This window comes from Carassius gibelio, chromosome B4 (assembly GCF_023724105.1).
Source record: "Carassius gibelio isolate Cgi1373 ecotype wild population from Czech Republic chromosome B4, carGib1.2-hapl.c, whole genome shotgun sequence".
Taxonomy (NCBI): Eukaryota; Metazoa; Chordata; class Actinopteri; order Cypriniformes; family Cyprinidae; genus Carassius; species Carassius gibelio.
In genome coordinates this window covers 22,355,223-22,372,168 of record NC_068399.1, presented here as the reverse complement: position 1 = coordinate 22,372,168, position 16,946 = coordinate 22,355,223, and the positions used below count along the sequence as shown (strand labels likewise).

The window sequence follows — 16,946 nt, the reverse complement described above, 5'->3', positions numbered from 1 at the left end:
AGGTTAAAAGGTAATAATAGAATAGAATAGAATAGAATAGAAGAAACATGGCTGCTCTTACTATGTGTCAAAGTGTCTTCTCATCTGGGTTCAGTGGTTTCAGAGTTTCCTCCTGCATGATGCATTTGCCTGGGAAAGACCCCCAGTTGATCTGGTGAGGGACCGTCGTCCGTCAAACCAACCAGCGGTTCCTGTTTGAGTCTGTGGCCCAAAAACAGAGACCTAGAAAGCCATCCATGGTCTTTCTAGGGTTTAATCCTGGTTGCAACACAATGCTATTTGTGTAGAAAAGCTTCTACAATATTGTAGTGAAACTGAGCTCACAGCTCCAGGTCTCTGGTCAGTGTGTGCTCAGGGCCCAGGAGGTGAATCCTTATGTCTGCAGCTCTCTGGAGCAGATCCAGCCGTTCTCTCCTGTCCACTGTACTACAGCTATGCATGAAAACACACAAAACATCGGTGACAGAACAGAGAATGACAAAATGATACAGCAGGTACAGCAGGAGAATTTATATTTCTCAGTATTTTTTGTATACTATATATCGTATTTTAAACTTGCAGTGAATTACTTAATTTGGACCATTGAAAATAAGTATCTTATGCTCACCTAAACTGCATTTATTTGATCAATAATAAACAGTCATATTTTCAAATACTATTAAAATTAAAATAACTGTTTTCCAATTGAATATTGAATATTCAAATGTAATTTATTTCTGTCATGCCAAAGCTGTTTTTTAAAAGCCATTACTCCATTCTTCAGTGCTCCAGTAACTTTGCAAGTACTTCAACTTATTCTACTAACCCCTTACCTAACAGTCTAATACACTAATGAGAGTTAGTTAACATGTAGTTGCAAAGTTACTTATAATTGGTAAAATATGTAAAGTGGACTATCGAAATAAAGTATAAACAAAATTATTTCTGAAGAATCATGTGACACTGAAGACTGGAGTAATAGCTATTGGAAATTAATCTTTGCCAGCACAGGAATAAATAACATTCAAAAACAGCAAAAACTGTATTGTTACTCAAACAAGGCAGCCTTCTGAACATAAGAAAATTATTTCAAAAACTTAAAAATAATCTTAATCATTCCTATCCTAACCTTGGGTTGGTAGTGTATAAATACCACACAGCACTCAGACTTTTTAAAGTTGTGATTCATCTTGGAGCTGGTTGGTGTGGTTCAAAACTTTCAAGTAAAACATGCCATTGAAACCAAAACTCAAAAAGTTACTTTTGTGTTCAAGCACGCAGTCACTAAGTCTATTTAGTCACTCACCAAGCTTCATAAGAATGACAGCAAGGTCGTGTTGCATGGTGAAGTTGCAACATCCGAGCCTCAGTCTCTTTAGTGCTTATATTATGCCGGAACAATTCAACCATCTTCCTATCTAGCATCATTTATAATTTAATTTAGAGAGGAGATCTACTTTATGAATGGCCTTCAGTAGCATAGCTGTGCCTTCAGCACAAGGGTAGCAAGAGATGTATCTAGCAGAACTGATCTCTTTGAAAATCCCTGGCATTTCATGCAGCCGTCTAACCTCCAGCAATGCCACACACAGATGACAAAGCAACTGTCGAGCAGATAAGTGCTACATGCGTTCAAATTTACCCTTGCCAAGAAATAACTTGCATGCCTGTTTATAACAGTTATGTGAATGCAGGAATGAAATATGAAATACATCTTACCAACTATCAGTTTGACCTCTTAGCTGGCAAGGTGGGCTACTGCAAAAGACCTGGCCATCTCAAGTCCCTTGTGTCAATGCATCTCTGTCTTTTGGCAGATGCATTTGGACTTAAAGCTCTGACAGCATATGTTGCACTTTGAGCAATAAACTCATACTGTCACTGTTCAGCTCCACTTCCTGTGGAGGAAACCATCAAAAAAGATTATAAGTCAATGAAACCTTGCAAATGATACTTTTTTGAATGAATGCAATTTCTGTCAATTAATAGAACTAATCATGTATCACAATATCAGTGTATTTAGTTATTTTTATGTTTAAAATTTGATCTGCATGCAGTAGCAGGTTCTTAGGATCATGCATTTCACCCAAACAGGGTCTCCACAATCTGCTGTGATCTGGAGGGTCGACGTCTAAGAAAGACCAGGTGAATCTAATCCTTTATATTGTTTTTTTTTATCTTTTTACTTGTCTATGTAGATTGTGTTGGTCATGCAGCAATTTTGTAGTTCAAAACAATTTTCCTCTCGAGGACAATAAAGTATACTACTACTACTAATCTAGTTAACATTTACCAAGAAGTGATCATTGTGTCATTATGTTTACTCTTCTGTGTCTGCATAGAATTATTATTTTCATGAGGATCTTTAGAATAATTTATTAAACACTCATTTTACATTTCTATCACTTACAAAAGAAAACTACCATATATATTTTAATAATATATATGTATATATACTTTTATATTTTTACTTTTTAAAATTGCTGCTTTCTATTTGAATATATTTTAAAATATAATTTATTCTTGTGATTTCAAAGCTAAATTTTAGTGTGTGTGTGTGTGTGATTTTTAAATGTTATGTGCTCATGATAATAAAAATAGCCTCTCTCCCTTAGTAGTGTCCAATAATGTATCAAATCAGTTGTCATCTTTGGGTATGGTTTCAGACTGCTTGACAAAAACTCCATGGTACTATGAAAAACATGCAGGAATTATTTCATCATTGACTGAAAACTCAGTTGCTGAATTAGCTAAATATTTGTATTCAAAGCAAAACTTGAGTGAATGTACGCCGGATCACTGAGGAAATAATGAAACTCATGAACCAGTTTGCTTTGAGATGCCAAGGAATTTCCTCCATTTTTTCTTGCCCAGCTCTAAACTGGACTGGACTGGATCCGATGGTAGGAGATGTGACCCTCTGTACCTATATATATTATTAAAAACATAACCAAACACAATATTTTATTTATATTTAATATTTTTGTATCTATTTTTTCTTGTCTGTTTGAGGCAATACTTCAGATTTCTTTAAATAAATTTTTACTGATCTCCCACCCACCGCATCAAAATTGTATACATTTGTATTTATTATTTTTTATTATAAATATTATAAATATTATCATTATTGTGTTGGCTCCACAGAAGTGAAAGATAACTGGAACATCAGGATTCTGTCTGCAGTAACCATGCCACCAGAATGGACTTCCCATAACCCCTTTCACCACATACTAGTAAAATACCCATGTTGTTCAAGATCACTGAAAGCACATACACATGTGATCCATATCATACATCCATCAAACACAGTTTGCCTACTTTACTGGGTTTTTATGTTTTTACCATGTGAAATGAGCTTCTGGATTTCATGAGTGCATCTCAGATTTTGCATTCATGGATTACAGGATCCATAAATTTGTTTAATGCATTCAGTATTTCTGTGGCAGATACTAAGGGCACAAACCAGTCAAACAATGCACGTGCATGCCTCTCATGGTACTGCAGATCGAATGAATCCTGCCATCCTACAAAAAATCAAGTCAAAAATCATAAATGCAGCCCTGCAGTGACATACAAGCTCCTTGCAATCTCAGACAAAGAACATTGTCCGATATCAGATTGAGATCCATGATCTGCTGGCAGACACTGTCCATAACTGTGTCCAAGATTAATTTAATCATCTCTTCTTTCCTATATTTCCTTCTTGGGTATTTATTCCTTGCATTTTTAGTGTGTGACAATAAAAAAAAAAAAGTTACATTCAACAGGGAAAAATACAAATAAATGCAAAAAACATGAAAAGGGTAGGCTAATTTTAATTCCAATTTCTCCTGAAGCTTTAGTCAATAAATAGAAACACTCAAGTCTATCGTGACTTTCTTGTGGTCTTCCACCGTGTCAACAACTGGTAATTTAGGAAACTGTGAATCTAAATTAAGTCTGATTCTGAATCACCTAGTTCCGTTTCCTCTAACCCTTTTAAAGCACTAAACAAAACTCACACCGTTCCCAGATCAGCTGTCAGTCACAGTCTATGACGAAATTCTCTTATAACTCTCGCTCGATGAACTGGCACCCCGTCGAGCCAATCAACGCGAGCCACGATTGGAACGTGTAAAATCGGACATGTAAGGCGGTGATTGGAAGACCGCGGCTGCGGATCGCTCTCTGATTGGTGCGGTGTTGTGCGTGGGGTGCGGTGATTGGCTCAAACCGGCTAAGCACAGCCCTAGAGTGGAGGAGTTTATAAAGCCGACTTCTCGCTCGGGTTCCACGCACTGCAAGAGTTCGTCGAGGTGTGGAGGGCGTTGCAACTTCTGAAGGCGTTAATCTGCTATTGATTCTCATTAATAAATCGTTTTTCTTTCTAAAACAATGAGGCGACTGTGGATTATCGGTCTCCTCTGTGCACTTTTGGCATTTGGTGAGTACGTTTTATCAAACGGCCATGAAATACCCCGCGTTATGCAGTTTGATGCCAATGAACTTGACAAAGCTTTTGAGTGTTCGCAGTAATGCTGCTATCTTTGTATGCTTCCTCTTTCTGCTATGTAAGTTTAAATGTTATATTTAAACAAAATAAATAATGCTCCATGTGTAGAATAAATTCGTTAACGCTTCCTAAATGGATGAATGATTCATAACGGGAAATTAAACATGGAGACTTGGAGAGTGGATTTGACCAGCATGTGCTTCTGGAAGTTTCCTTAAGATTGAAATGTCCTTCATGTAATGATATCCTTTATTAAGGTAATATCGTATAATAAAACAATAAATGGTAATTGCACACTTGGAGAAGAATTTAAGCAAGGATCTTGGACCATGTTGGATTGTCACATCAAGGCCTTTAAATGTAGCTGAGAGCCTCTGGATCAAAATAAAAAAGGTCTTTCAGATGTGGGGAGTCTTAAGTTACCTGGGCAATTTTAATCAAATTTGCCTTCACATGCAATGCATTTTCATTTACAACAAACAAACCGCCTGTCTGTGCACAATGGGGTCTTTGCTGAGCAAATATACTTAGGAATTAAGTTATAAAACACTTGTGATCCAAATAAAAGTTGTTTTTTGGTTCTCTGTGTTATATTAAGTTACTGAGTAACCACATAGATACTGTCTGGCTTTAAAGTGCTCTTTATCACCCTTATGTTCACATCATTTTTTTTTTGTTTTTTTCTCAATCTTTAATGTTTTGCATAATTGCAGCATCGGTGAAAGCTGATGATGACGTTGACATTGACGGCGCAGTAGAAGAGGACCTTGGAAAGAGCAGAGACGGATCCCGCACAGACGATGAGGTTGTTCAGAGGTCTGTATGGACTTGAACTTGCACTTGACTGATCTGAATTTTAAAGCAATGTTCCTCACACTCACTTAGAAGACTCGAGATATCAAAGTGGGGTAAATAAAACCTTGAAACTAATCTTAGCTGCTATTTTAGCTTATTAAAATGCATTTGTTTATCTCTTAAGAGTTAGCGTTTAGATATTCACATTTAGCTTCTCACAAAAAAAAAAAAAAAAACATAAATGATCCCCAGTGGGGTTTGGACATCTGGTTGATTCATTTGTCTTGTTGTTCTACAAAATCCAAGGATAAATAGTAATAAGTCCCTGGAGGAATGAACATGTCACAAGCATCCTTTGCGCTCTTTTATAAATCCATATTTTCTCCAACAGGGAGGAAGAAGCCATTCAGTTAGATGGTTTGAACGCCTCGCAAATAAAAGAAATCCGTGAAAAGGCCGAAAAGCATGCGTTCCAAGCAGAAGTGAACAGGATGATGAAACTGATCATCAATTCCTTGTATAAGAACAAGGAGGTGAGTAAATTAAAAAGTATATTATAGGTCTTCGTGCCCTCAATTTTTTTGCAAATTGGAGTCAAGATCGACACATGCTTATTCTTCTTCTTTTTCATCCTAAAGATCTTCCTAAGAGAGCTGATCTCTAATGCTTCCGATGCCTTGGATAAGATCCGGCTGTTGTCTCTGACCCATGAAGATGCCCTTGCTGGAAACGAAGAGCTTACTATTAAAATCAAGGTGTGTTTAAAAAAAAGTCCCTTACTGATCATTTCCACAGGACATAGAAATATAACGTGACTTTTACATTTGCATTGCAAAAGAAATTCAAACATGTGTGGAGCAAATTGAGGAGCGTTTAATTTTCATATCTTTGATACTCAACACTTTGTTTAGCTATGCAAACACTTACATGTTAAGTTATTAGTTTCTTTAGTAAACAGTTTTGAGGTTATGCAATATTTAGTCCTGCATTTATTTTATTTTTTTGTCTGTCCTCGCCAGTCCGACAAAGAAAAGAACATGCTTCACATCACTGACACGGGTATTGGCATGACTAAAGATGAACTGGTGAGGAACCTTGGTACCATCGCCAAATCTGGAACCAGCGAGTTCCTCAGCAAGATGACTGATATGCAGGAGGAGGGTCAATCCACCTCTGAGCTGATTGGTCAGTTTGGTGTGGGCTTCTACTCTGCCTTCCTTGTGGCTGATAAAGTCATCGTCACCTCCAAGCACAACAACGACACCCAGCACATCTGGGAATCCGATTCCAACGAGTTTTCAGTCATCAATGACCCTCGTGGAGACACCTTAGGCAGAGGCACCACCATTACGTAAGCAGTTAAACTTAAAAATTAACACAAAGTGTAGATTGACTTTTTATAACTAAAGATGTCTCGTTTCCTCAGGCTGGTGATGAAAGAGGAGGCTTCAGACTACCTTGAGCTGGAGACCATTAAGAACCTGGTGAAGAAGTATTCTCAGTTCATCAACTTCCCCATCTACGTATGGAGCAGCAAGGTCAGTGTGTCCACCAAAGACTCCAGACCTTGCTTGAAGTTCACAAATAGCTGGAGGACGTCATGAACTTATCGATTTGTCATTTCCAGACCGAGACCGTAGAGGAGCCCATTGAGGAGGAGGAGGCGGCTGAGACTGAGAAGGAAGAGGCTGCTGAAGATGAAGCTGAGGTTGAGGAAGAGGATGAGGACAAGGACAAACCGAAGACTAAGAAGGTACTGTATTTAGCTGCATATATGCAACATCAGTAGAAGCTATTTTATAGATTTTTCTCAATGATTTGAACGATTCCTCACTACTTTCAGGTGGAGAAGACCGTGTGGGACTGGGAGCTGATGAATGACATTAAACCCATCTGGCAGAGGCCCGCGAAGGAAGTGGAGGAGGACGAGTACAAAGCCTTCTACAAGACCTTCTCCAGGGTGAGTCAAGCTGTGCTGTACACACAAAGAATCAACTCTTGTGATCCTTTGCTTTGAGGCATCTTGGATCAGTTCAAGTGGAATCCTTTTTCATTTTCAGGACAATGATGAGCCCATATCTCACATTCACTTCACTGCTGAAGGAGAGGTCACCTTCAAGTCCATCCTCTTTATCCCTGCATCTGCACCCAGAGGCCTTTTCGATGAATATGGAACCAAGAAAAATGACTTCATCAAGGTAATTTTTGTAATCATAAGGTGGGAAAAAGAACACATTCTCATGTTGTATTGGAGTTATTAATTGTACCCAATTTGGTTCTTTTAGCTATTTGTGCGTAGAGTCTTCATCACCGATGACTTCCATGACATGATGCCCAAGTACCTCAACTTCATCAAAGGCGTTGTAAGTGCTTCTGTCTGCTTATAAGTTTAGCCAGTAAGATATTTAGGATGCACTGACATTTGTGTGACCTAAGAACATTTACAATCCTAATTCTGCACTTCCAGCATGTGGCAGATCTAAACTTCTTAGTGTAATGCTTATTTGCCTTGCATTTCCCTAAAAGTGATAGCCCTCCTGTGTATTGGCTCATTGGTAAAGCGCATTTCAATTCTTGAATAGATTGCAATGTAATACATGGTACAACTGTAACTTTATTTGCCAAAATAAGAGTTATGTTTTTGTTTTTTGAGTCAACTATTTCTAAAGTTATTAAATACTTTAACCCAGGGAATAATCAGTGTTATCATAAATACTAAAACTAATGAAAGTTGTCTGTTAACTGACATGGAGCCTAAATTAAATGCTAGATGGACAAACTGGAAGAAATATATGTAAGATGGAATTTAAAAATGTTGTATAAAATTTTATAAAAGTACTTAATTGCAATTTTTTTTTTATGGACGTTGTTTAATGGGATATTAATTGAATGGAACAAAATTGGATAGTTAAGTTTTGGCCAATAACTTTTGCTGCCTCACTATAAAGAATGCTTGGTGACTCAGGTTGTTCTCATTTCTCAGGTGGACTCTGATGATCTGCCTCTGAATGTGTCCAGAGAGACTCTGCAGCAACACAAACTGCTCAAGGTGAGCTCATGTTACAGATCAAGATAACATTGATTTGATTGTTTATGTACAATTAGATGATGCGGTGAGTTTACTGTACGAGCAATTAAATTACTTTCAACACTCACATTGGTGCCTACGTTCGTTAGGTTATCCGTAAGAAGCTGGTGCGCAAGACCCTGGACATGATCAAGAAGATCGCCGAGGAGCAGTACAATGACAAGTTCTGGAAGGAGTTCGGCACCAACATTAAGCTGGGTGTGATCGAGGATCACTCCAACAGAACCCGCCTGGCCAAGCTGCTCCGCTTCCAGACCTCCCACAGCGACACCACACCGTCTAGTCTGGAGCAGTACGTGGAGAGGATGAAGGAGAAGCAAGACAAGATCTACTTCATGGCTGGAACCAGCAGGAAGGAGGTGCTTAAGTGTTTTTACTCTGAACTGAACTGCTTACTAAGATTTCTCCATTTCCATGTTAACATGTAATCTTTCTGATTTTAGGCTGAGTCTTCTCCATTTGTGGAGAGGCTTCTTAAGAAAGGATATGAGGTCATTTACCTGACTGAGCCAGTGGATGAGTACTGCATCCAGGCTCTGCCCGAGTTTGATGGCAAACGCTTCCAGAATGTGGCAAAGGAAGGCGTGAAATTCGACGAGAGCGACAAGGCCAAGGAGAAGAGAGAAGCTTTGGAGAAAGAGTTCGAACCCCTTACCACCTGGATGAAAGAGAAGTCCCTGAAGGACAACGTATGATTATTGTTCTTTGGCTTATTCTATTGTTTTGCATATTATAAACTGAATACTTTTTTAGAAGTGGCAGTTCAACTGAAACATGTTCGTCCCTGTGTCTCGTTTCAGATTGAGAAGGCCATTTTGTCTCAGAGACTGACCAAGTCTCCCTGTGCTCTGGTTGCCAGTCAGTATGGATGGTCTGGCAACATGGAACGGATCATGAAAGCCCAGGCTTACCAGACAGGAAAAGACATTTCCACAAAGTAGGTTCTCTAAGCAAGTCTTAATTGTCTGTGCATTTGCAAATTCTAGTTGCAGTCAGCTTAGCAACTGCATAGGAAAAACCTGGCAACATCTTTAGGGTTTAGTCACAGAAGTCACATTTTTTTGCGAAATGTTGCTAGCAAAAAAGGCCAGTTGTCTTTTGTCATAACAGACTTGAACCCGCTGCAAAATAATCACTTGAGCCAAATGAAGGCACTACTGTCTTTTAAAGCTACTGTACAATCTGAAATTTCTCAGTAGTTGAGTTTCTATAACGGATTCTGCTAGTTTCCGGTTTATTACTGTTACAATCCTTTGACACAATTGTAAAAAGTGCTATAAAAGTCTTGACTTGGCACCTTTAGAGTTGTGGTGATCATTCCACCTCCTGCTATGTGAAAAACTATGGTCATAAAAACCAAGTTAAACTTTCTTTTTTTTTTTTCTCTAGTTATTACGCAAGCCAAAAGAAGACATTAGAAATCAACCCCAAACATCCTCTCATCAGGGAGATGTTGAAGAGAGTTACAGTAAGTCAAACATAGCTTTAAGTTAATTTAAAATGTTGCTTTTAAAAGAGTTCAGATTGTCTGATATTTTGTGCTTTGTGTTGTAGGATGATGCTGAGGATAAGACCGCTGCAGATTTAGCTGTGGTGCTCTTTGAAACTGCCACACTGCGATCCGGCTACCAACTCGCAGACACTAAAGCATACGGAGACCGCATCGAGCGTATGCTGCGGCTCAGCATGAACATAGATCTTGATGAACAGGTACACACAGTCGATCACTGCTAATAAGAGTTGATCAATTGAACTGTGGCTAAAAATCCTTTTGCTGTGTCCACAGGTAGAGGATGAGCCAGAAGAGGAACCAGAAGAGCAGACAGAGGAAGCAGAGGATGAGGAGGAGGTCCAGGCAGATGAAGATGCAGAAGAGGAATCGGTGAGTGTGGAAACATTCACTTACTTGCCCTCATGTTGTTCCAAATCCATATTTAATTCATGAAATTCAGAATCGAAGATGTTTGAAACAACATGACTGTGAGATGATTGGCGAACTGCTATTTTAACGGTTCCTTATGTCTGAATGTGTCTTAACACATGGATTTCTCTGTGTTTCAGGATAGCACAGGCAAAGACGAGTTGTAAATTGTAAATCTGGGAGGGACGGGGTGTCCGACTGTGATGCAGAGTGAAGATGGCGATCTCAGCTGGTTATCTTTTCTCTGTGTGGGTGGGTTAAGGGAATATGAATTGTTTTTTGTTTTAAGGCGCTGCGTTTGTGTTTGGAATTTCTTTTACATTCCTCCATGATTGTAAATTTGTTAATATTTAACTGACCCAGTTGTGGAGTGCTGACTCCTGTCCACTGTACCATTAAATGTTTCCGTAAAAGGAACTTGTGTAATTGTCTTTTTACCATGTGTCTTGTTTTACTCGATCTACAAACTCCCTCCAAAAAATAACAGGATTCCAGTTTGGGTGTTTTAGTTGGGGTTTTTTTTTTTTTTTTGTAGCCTCAGCATTTTGATTTGTATCAAGTCAAAGTGACATGGTTCATGACATTGGTCATTGTTCATGGTCGTACCAGGGTGAATCTTCCTGTGGGGTCTGGGATAAACCATTTCTCCCAGATGTCCAGATGGACGCAGGGGTAGTTCCAGGGCTTGAAATGGCCGTTCCAGTGCAGTAAGCGTGCATCTTTGAGAAAGGATCTGGGATAATGGGTATCAGGACTCCAGCCTTCATAAAACACAAAGAGGGCAATTAGTTTGTTGATTTGCTTTACTGCTAGCTTAAACTCACAAATCTTCACATTTGCTTTTAGTAGACCTTGTGATGTTCAAGAAGAGAGCTAATCTTTGACTCCTACATTCTAAGGATTCATTCTTGTTAAAAACAAACCATATATCTCAGGTTAATGTAGAAGTTTTTGAAAAATTAAATGGGTATTTAGGGAATATGCTTTTTATTATTTTTTTTTACATTTTAAAATGTTACATTCATTTCCAGTCTCATAACTCCAGTCATCAGTGTCTCCAGGATCATTGTCACATGATCCTATTATGCAGTTTAATATGCTGATTAATTTGCTGATCAGAACAAAATTTCTTGTTATAAATGTAAAAAAAAAAAAAGGTTGTGCTGCTTAATGTTTTTGTGAAAAGTGCAATGTTTTTCAGGGTTCTGTGAATGGGAAGTTTAAAATAGCAACATACTTTTGTAACCATGTCTTTACTGTCATTTTATTACCTTGATTGATTCCTTCGGAATTCATTTATGAATTCCCTTTTGAGTAGTAGTATACTTTATAATAAATACACTTTAATTACTATAACACTGGTAAATACATGTTTACTCTTAAATTACAGCTGTGCATGCTCTCTCTGTGTGAGTATATATTATTTATATATCAATGTTTCAGTTTAGAACTTAAGTACAGATATTTTCAAAATAAATATGGCATAATACATATATTTTGAGACCATAAGACTGAAGAAATGTTTAATTATTTGTTGAGATTTGTTAACCAAAATAATAGAAGACCATTACCCAGGTGTCTGACGTGCCACATTGGATCAATGGTTGTGTATTTATCATGAAAGACGATCAGCATTGGGGGGGTGGCCACACCGCCTGCCATGGCACTGCTGTACAGATTCTCCCTACATTGACATGGAAAAATTAATTATTAAATGGGAACCAATTTGATCGCATAAAAACTCAATATGAACCAATATACCGTATCACCTGACATTCTTAGCCATCCATTTCTCCAGCTGTTTAGTTATTTTTTGCTTTTTCCATTCACCGATGTCTGCTACAAAAACACCTGGATTAAAGGAGCAGTCGCTGGGGTTGATGCCCAGCTCTCTGACTTCCTCTTTACGGTAGTCCAGAAAGCCCATATAAGTTGTCTGTGGGATGAAATGAAAATCAACATATAACAGTAACTTAAGTGATCAAAATACTAATACTGTACATACATCCATAAATACACACCTGCATCCCCACACTGCGCACCATCTCATGTGTTGGGGGCAGATCACAGTCTGAGGCGAACGCAGCAGCGTGTCCCGCTTTCAGCTTTATGTTATACAGTTCCTGTATATCTCCTGTCAGTCAGGTGTAACAAAAATCATTGAATAGAGCAGTGAAGGGGTTTAATTCCATGCACTTGACATATGAGATCATGCTTGCATAATTAACTTGATGATGAAAGCTTTTGTATCAGTGCAACATGAGTACAAATGTAAGCTAAGTATCCATTTCAGATGCTTCCACACATAATAATGGATTTCACCTTGCACTATGACATCATCATCCAGGTAAACTATCCGGGCATGATTTTCAATGCCAAGAAGTGGCAAGTAGAACCTCACAAAGTTAAGCTGCAACACAAAAGAAACCAGGATTAAGAAACAGTGTGGAGAAGCCTTCAAAACTTCTAACAAGAGTGTAAGAAGGGGGTGGTCATATACATTTGGTCACTTTTTAGAAATAATGAAGAGTTACGAGTAACACAGTGTAACCCAGAAGAACTCACAGGGTGCAGGAGCTCTGGTCTGGAGGAATCCGGATTGACTTTTCCCTTCAATACCATCGGATTGAACTCCAGGATCTTGTATTTGATTTTTCTCAGCTTGGTCTTCTCTATATATTCCCTGTTTTCCAGAAAATAAATTATATTTATTTATTAGTTTGTTTCTCGTTTCTCTTTCAGACATGTAAAGGGTGGATTGCTAAGTCTGATTCACATATTATGGGCATTTGTTATCTAAAACTACATTATAAAAAAAATTGCTAATTGAAATATAGCTGGAATAAAACAAATATAAATAAAACAAATAAAGTTTAAAAAATAAAAGCCAACAAAACTAAGTTTCAAAAGATAATAATATTTTTTATTATTTTCAACTAATAATATTTTATTGATATTTATTTACACTTAAAATTCTCACTATATAGTTTATTTTTTACTGTAACAGGAAAACAATGTAGCGAGCCTTTTATAAAACTGCAGTGCTTCTTGACTGCAAAAGGAAGAAAGTTAAATGCAAATAAAATTCAACTAACCATAATAAATGATAACCATAATAAAAGACATGACTTCATGTGTTGGGTGCAACCAAGTGCAATTAGCCGGTGTTACATTTGCATTAGACCTTATCTTCTTGATGGCATCTCGCAGGGTAACTATGTAGAAGAAAATGCTTGCACGGCTGTTGCTGTAGACACTGTTGATGGTTGCGATGGCAGCACCAATACGCTCCTCTGAAGCACAGATGACCACAGGGATGTCAGTGTCTGACACTCTCTCATCCTCCACACCTGTTTTGGCCCCATCTTTCTTAAGTACTGCATAAACCGCAATAAGATCATATAATAAACTGAGTATATGCATAGCCTATACTTGCATATCAGTACTCTGCATGTGTACCTGAATCCTTGGGCAGTGTCTGTAGTCTGGTGTTTTTGTAAAGAAGAGCAAGAGCCACAATGATGAGCAGAATAAGGAGCCCACGGTTGACTGGCAGAGAGAGAGAGAGAGAGAGAGACTAATCAATAGACAATACAAAATCCTGCACTGTGTTGCGTTTAGTATATGCAATAAAAGGATGACCACTAGAGGTCACTGTATGACTATGTATGAGTGATGAGATAAAAATACTATTTCAGAGTTATATCAAGATTTCAGGATCAAATCAATGCGTTACTTGATGTTTCTTTGCCGGATTTTGTGAAATTTACTAGCAATTTCTGAGCGAAAATTGTTTTATCACCCTTTTTTAAGCCGTATTGTTATTGTTTAAAAAACTAAAGACAAAACTATAAAAAATTAGGAGAAAACTATTAAATTTTTGGGTGTTTTAAATGAAGCTGAAATTAAATAAATATACATAAACAAATATACAGTTAAATTTAAAGTAATATATATATATATATATATATATATATATATATGTATGTATGTATGTATGTATATTAGAAACCCTGCCTTTACTCTTAAAATTATTATTTTTTTAAGTTACAAAAATAAAACAAAGCTTATTGGAGTACATTTTACACTTGAATGCTATTTCAGTGTTTCTGCTTCAAAATTAAACATTTAATTCAATGCGATACTTTCCATTTCTTTGTAATTAAGTGTAAAATTAACTAGCAATTTTTTTTAAGTATCCTACCACACTTAATTAAACTAAAACTGAAATAAAAGTCAATTAAATCTATATGGAAACATTCTAAAAGAACAAAATGACAACAAGAACTAAAAACACTGAAAATATAAAAGTTAATGTAAACTATGGATAAATACTATGATAGTAGGCTAAATTTTCAATGTTTATTTTAATTTTATAATGGTATATAAATAATACTCAAATAATACAGCAAATCAGACACAAAAAACTTTCTTTGGTTGTGGTTAGTGTTACAATTGTCCAGATTGAAGTCGACTAAAGAAGATAAAGTAAATATCGGTGTATTTTGTTGCTTTCCATACCTCGACTAATGTAAAACATGCCTTTGTACCTCTTGCCAAGGCCTTAGTGAAATGGAAAAAGAATAAATAAACTTAAGTTAAGGCTTCAGGCTTCAGTAAATGTGCTCTGCTATGAAGAGTGGGATTTCTAGAGACCCCGCTGCTATACATCACTTTTATGGGTTTAATCTGGTTACCTCATTGACTCTGGGATGAGCAGTGGGACCGACCCCTCCTCCACCACAAACACACACAGGACACATTCCTGTTTTGCAGGACAGGAGAGCAAAACGAGGCACTAAAACATCCCATGTGCTCTGAGTTCACTGATCTCAGTAATCCATGAGATTTCACAAGAGAATAGTCTAAAATCACGAACGTAAGTCTTTTTCATTTTTTTTTTTTTTTTTTGTATCAGGAGTCTGATTCAGAGTGACTCATACACTGGACATGATCACCGACCTTGAATGTTTTTTCCATGTATTATGAAAGAGTGATGCAATAAACAAATGCATGGGGGGATTCATGGAAACAATCTGCAAAACTTGGATTTGTCACTTACTTTTCCTCAACGAAGCCATCAGCATCTGTAAAGGGAGAGAATAAGATGGCTCACAGGGGTATAAAACTTAATATTAACTTGATTTTGCTTTCCTAAACCTAGAAAATGAAAATAAGTACTTAAAAGTATGAATCGTGAAACATGTAATATATCAGAGCAACTAATTTAAAGAATGAAATAAAATAATGTGAGCAAGTTTTAAGAACTGAACTTGTTGGTTTGGTGTTGATGACGAGCACATCGCTTATTTACTAATGAGCTTTTTAATGGTTAATTTCAACCATTTTTAGTTTTTTTTTTTTGTTTGTTTCATCTAAGACACATTTTTAAAGGGATTTTGGGTCTCCGAGACTTTTGCACACATGTGGGACTGTTTATCGGGAGTCTCCTGGCCTTTCCTTCCTGATGACATTCTTCACTAAGCTCTAAAATCAAATTCAAATCTCATTTTTTGTCCTCTCTTCATATCATATCTTCTTAGACCTCTCAAAATGAAGTAAGGAACCAGAAAAAGTGACTTGCAGAAAAAAGTTCAAATCTGACATTATGGTTTGAAAGCTAAGCTCTGATTATTTTCATTTATTTAGGGTCTTCTTAACTATATGCCTCTTTAAAACATGTCACAGTTTCTTGTCTAATTTCTTAAAAAAGTAAAAAGGCTATTATAGAAGAAATACCAATATTCTAATTACTGTTACCAATGTGTGTGGCTCTTGGCTTTTAAAACAATGATAAATGAATGAAACTAAATTTTAGATGTGACTATATCCTTCAGACAAGTAATGTTAACCTACTATTAAAGGCAACATTTTATATTTTCATTAATCACATTAACACACTATTACATCAGTGACAGATCTGTATTTAATGTACGGTAGACTGATATATCCTATATTTTGTTAGAGGACGTCTATATTAGTTGAATAGACATATTACAATACAATATTAACATACTCGCAATGTCCTTCATTACATTTATCCTTTATATAATGTCTTCCTTTCTTTTGTTAACATTATCCAAAATAACACTAACCTTGTAGAAACAAGACATATCGGAGAATCTTCATTTCTTGAGATAAACGAAACAATGTCGCAAACAGGTTTTCAAAGACTTAACAATAACTGACACACAACAACGATAACCAAATATCACTGATAGTTATCCTAAACAAAAAGCAGAGTCTGTATGTTAAACTTAACGGAGTGCAAATCCTAAAATAGGAAGGAAAAAACGCCTGTTACTGGTTTACATTGATTGTTTATATTGGCCACTCACCAGAGTTTCCAGTTTAATTTCCAGCAGAAAGTAAATCGCGCGGTGACGTTCATTTAATCTGTACGGCGCGGTCGAGTGGGCGTGGCCAGAATGGAGAACGCACCGACGTCCAGTGAAACAGCGTGCTGCGTTTCCCTTCTTTATACTCATGAGATCCAGCTATGCATTTTTTTGTCCAGATGTCTTCCTAAAATCTCTGAAATCCACACATGCCACTGTGTCAAGTCTCACGGTGTCTTTCAGGGGACGTCCTGACCTTTTGCAGAAGTGGGCGTGGCCAATACCGTTTATTTTACTGTATACTATTACACATTTTGATAATTATCTAACATT

General features: G+C 37.1%; 2 protein-coding genes across 4 annotated transcripts; one reads left to right on the top strand and one right to left on the bottom strand.

The window, feature by feature from the left end:
- Positions 1 to 4,233: 4,233 nt before the first annotated feature.
- hsp90b1 (heat shock protein 90, beta (grp94), member 1) lies at positions 4,234 to 10,692 on the top strand. The gene is made up of 18 exons (XM_052554262.1): positions 4,234 to 4,402; positions 5,185 to 5,287; positions 5,658 to 5,799; positions 5,905 to 6,021; positions 6,286 to 6,617; positions 6,693 to 6,804; positions 6,894 to 7,019; positions 7,110 to 7,226; positions 7,327 to 7,464; positions 7,552 to 7,629; positions 8,250 to 8,315; positions 8,444 to 8,713; positions 8,798 to 9,043; positions 9,155 to 9,291; positions 9,744 to 9,822; positions 9,909 to 10,064; positions 10,141 to 10,236; positions 10,416 to 10,692. The coding sequence occupies exons 1-18, from the start codon at positions 4,354 to 4,356 to the stop codon at positions 10,440 to 10,442; spliced, it is 2,391 nt and encodes a 796-aa protein (XP_052410222.1). The 5' UTR covers positions 4,234 to 4,353; the 3' UTR covers positions 10,443 to 10,692.
- glt8d2 (glycosyltransferase 8 domain containing 2) lies at positions 10,512 to 16,837 on the bottom strand. 3 transcript variants are annotated; one of them, XM_052554263.1, is made up of 10 exons: positions 16,614 to 16,837; positions 15,338 to 15,362; positions 13,735 to 13,824; positions 13,460 to 13,652; positions 12,841 to 12,958; positions 12,598 to 12,685; positions 12,297 to 12,409; positions 12,045 to 12,211; positions 11,847 to 11,959; positions 10,512 to 11,036 (listed from the first exon to the last, which is right to left on the bottom strand). In XM_052554263.1, exons 1-10 carry the CDS (start codon positions 16,761 to 16,763, stop codon positions 10,870 to 10,872), a joined length of 1,224 nt encoding a protein of 407 aa, XP_052410223.1. In that variant the 5' UTR covers positions 16,764 to 16,837; the 3' UTR covers positions 10,512 to 10,869. The 3 variants fall into 3 exon arrangements, with proteins under 3 accessions (XP_052410223.1, XP_052410224.1, XP_052410225.1); XM_052554264.1 differs by lacking the exon at positions 16,614 to 16,837 and adding an exon at positions 16,371 to 16,600; XM_052554265.1 differs by lacking the exons at positions 15,338 to 15,362; positions 16,614 to 16,837 and adding exons at positions 14,797 to 14,838; positions 14,973 to 15,293.
- Positions 16,838 to 16,946: the final 109 nt, after the last annotated feature.